The 1,929-nt window shown below is 51.1% G+C and overlaps 1 protein-coding gene across 1 annotated transcript in view; it reads right to left on the bottom strand.

Annotated features, from left to right (window-relative positions):
* Positions 1–874: 874 nt before the first annotated feature.
* Positions 875–1,929, bottom strand: part of LOC108803613 (poly [ADP-ribose] polymerase 9-like) — a 24,091-nt gene continuing 23,036 nt past the window's right edge. The window contains exon 12 of the mRNA XM_018575440.1: positions 875–1,203. Within this exon, the coding sequence (XP_018430942.1) occupies positions 875–1,203 (329 nt within the window). The remainder of the gene's footprint in view (positions 1,204–1,929) is intronic.

The raw sequence follows: 1,929 nt of genomic DNA, 5'->3' as shown, positions 1-1,929 counted from the left end.
TCTCCTGACTTTCCACCGGGAGGAAAAATAACAAAATCTACTTCACAGAAAATTCCACAAATTGTATAAAACGCCGATTTGTTTTTTGGGGTATTTTCCGTGACTTTAAAGTGTAACTCCGGGCATTTTTTGTCGCCGTCACACCAAAAGTATTTCAGCAAAAGTCCGTTTATTGGCACATCGCCATTCAGTACCAGCGCTTTCGGGGGCCTCAAGGGTTCCCCTCCATCAGGCTCAGGGTGACACAGTCTTACAACACGCCGTCACCTTAAATGCACATGAAATTAAATGTTTAAAACAGGCTCCTCCCACCCAGTCTCGTCATAGCCCACGTATCCCCAGCGGTTTCACATGTGGCAGGCACGTGGTACCCTTGAGGCGGTGTGTCAATAAACTGACTGGTGACATTTACACTCTTGTACTAGACGCGGTGCCGTCCGCGGTCGCCACAAGCACCCCCCCTGCTGTCGCGCGGCTTCCGTCGTTCCGCTAAGGAGTGCAGCTGGTTTTATATTATATTTTTGCAATAAAACAATCTTTATTCACAAATTTCTACAAACATTTCTTTTCAACTCTATAATCCCAGAAGCCAACCGGAACCAGATAATACGGATCATTGGATCAGTCCCTCAGCGGTACGAGTTGTAAGCTTAGGAAATATGCAGATAATATAAAACACCCTGAAAAAGCTCCGATATCCCTCCCCCCCCCCTTCCCAAGGTACAGAAAACCCGGATCTGGAGTTCTCATGGAATGGGATTTGGATGAAGCGTGTTCCTGAGAACTGATAGGGAGCAGCTGGCTCCCATGGGTTGTAGTTGGGGGCACCTATATTATGGGATGTCTCCCCTCCCCCGGGGCTGGTTTCACTGCGTTAGATACGGGAAGAATATACTCCTTGCCGTCTGCAGGTGAACAGACACCGAGGATTGGCTCGGAAACTGTCGGGTATGACGTAAACGGACGGGAATAAGGTGGAATTTACCAAACTTTCACACAAATCCAAAATGTCGTCCGGTTTGGATCGGTGCGATGGCTTCTTAGGAACCAGAACTGGTGCGTCTCTACCGTCTGAAGAGCTGTCACTCAGAACCTCCGCCTGGAAGAAATGGAGGAGGCCGCCTTGCTCCTCCGGGGTCTGGAAGCAATCTAGAGTCCTCCTAGGGGTGTCTGTGAAGTAAATGCCCTGACCGAACCTGGGATCTGCAGGGAAGAGGACAATCATCAGAGGACGGGGAGGGACAGATCAGAGGACAGGGAGGGACAGATCAGAGGACGGGGAGGGACAGATCAGAGGACGGGGAGGGACAGATCAGAGGACGGGGAGGGACAGATCAGAGGAGAGGGAGGGACAGATCAGAGGAGAGGGAGGGACAGATCAGAGGACGGGGAGGGACAGATGCCGAGCGGTGAGGAGAGAGAGAGAGAGACGCTCGGCCTTAGTTCTGTGACAGCGGCTCCGCCCCCCCGCGGCTGAAGTGCTTCGTGTCGGATCCTCCGCTGCCTCTGCCCGGTAGAGCATCGCGGATCCAGAGGAGAAGCTGAGCCCACTCGTGTGCGTTGCCGAGCGGCAGAGGATCGGTACATGTCAGTGATATGTTCCGATCCTCTGTGCAGGACAAACACTGGAGCGATCAGCTGATGACTCCGGTGTTTGTAAATAACTGGGGATACGTAGTACTATGTGTCCCCAGTAATGAGTGAACAGGATGTGATTTACATCACTTCCTGTTTATTCATGAGTTTCTCAATGGGGAGAAGCACTCTGTACATAGGCTCCTCCCATTCTGAAACAGCTGAGGCTGCAGAAAGAGAGATTGAGGACTTTGTGTCTATGAGGACTTTGTGTCCTCAATTCTCTTTTTCTATTTTAAAAGGGAAATATCAGGGGGCTGTTTAGACCCCAAATATTTCCCCGAAGCCCCTCCC

Source organism: Nanorana parkeri, unplaced genomic scaffold (genome assembly GCF_000935625.1).
Source record: "Nanorana parkeri isolate BGI_ZX_2015 unplaced genomic scaffold, ASM93562v1 scaffold3931, whole genome shotgun sequence".
In the NCBI taxonomy this organism is placed as follows: Eukaryota; Metazoa; Chordata; class Amphibia; order Anura; family Dicroglossidae; genus Nanorana; species Nanorana parkeri.
This window is presented reverse-complemented; position numbering and strand designations above follow the sequence as displayed.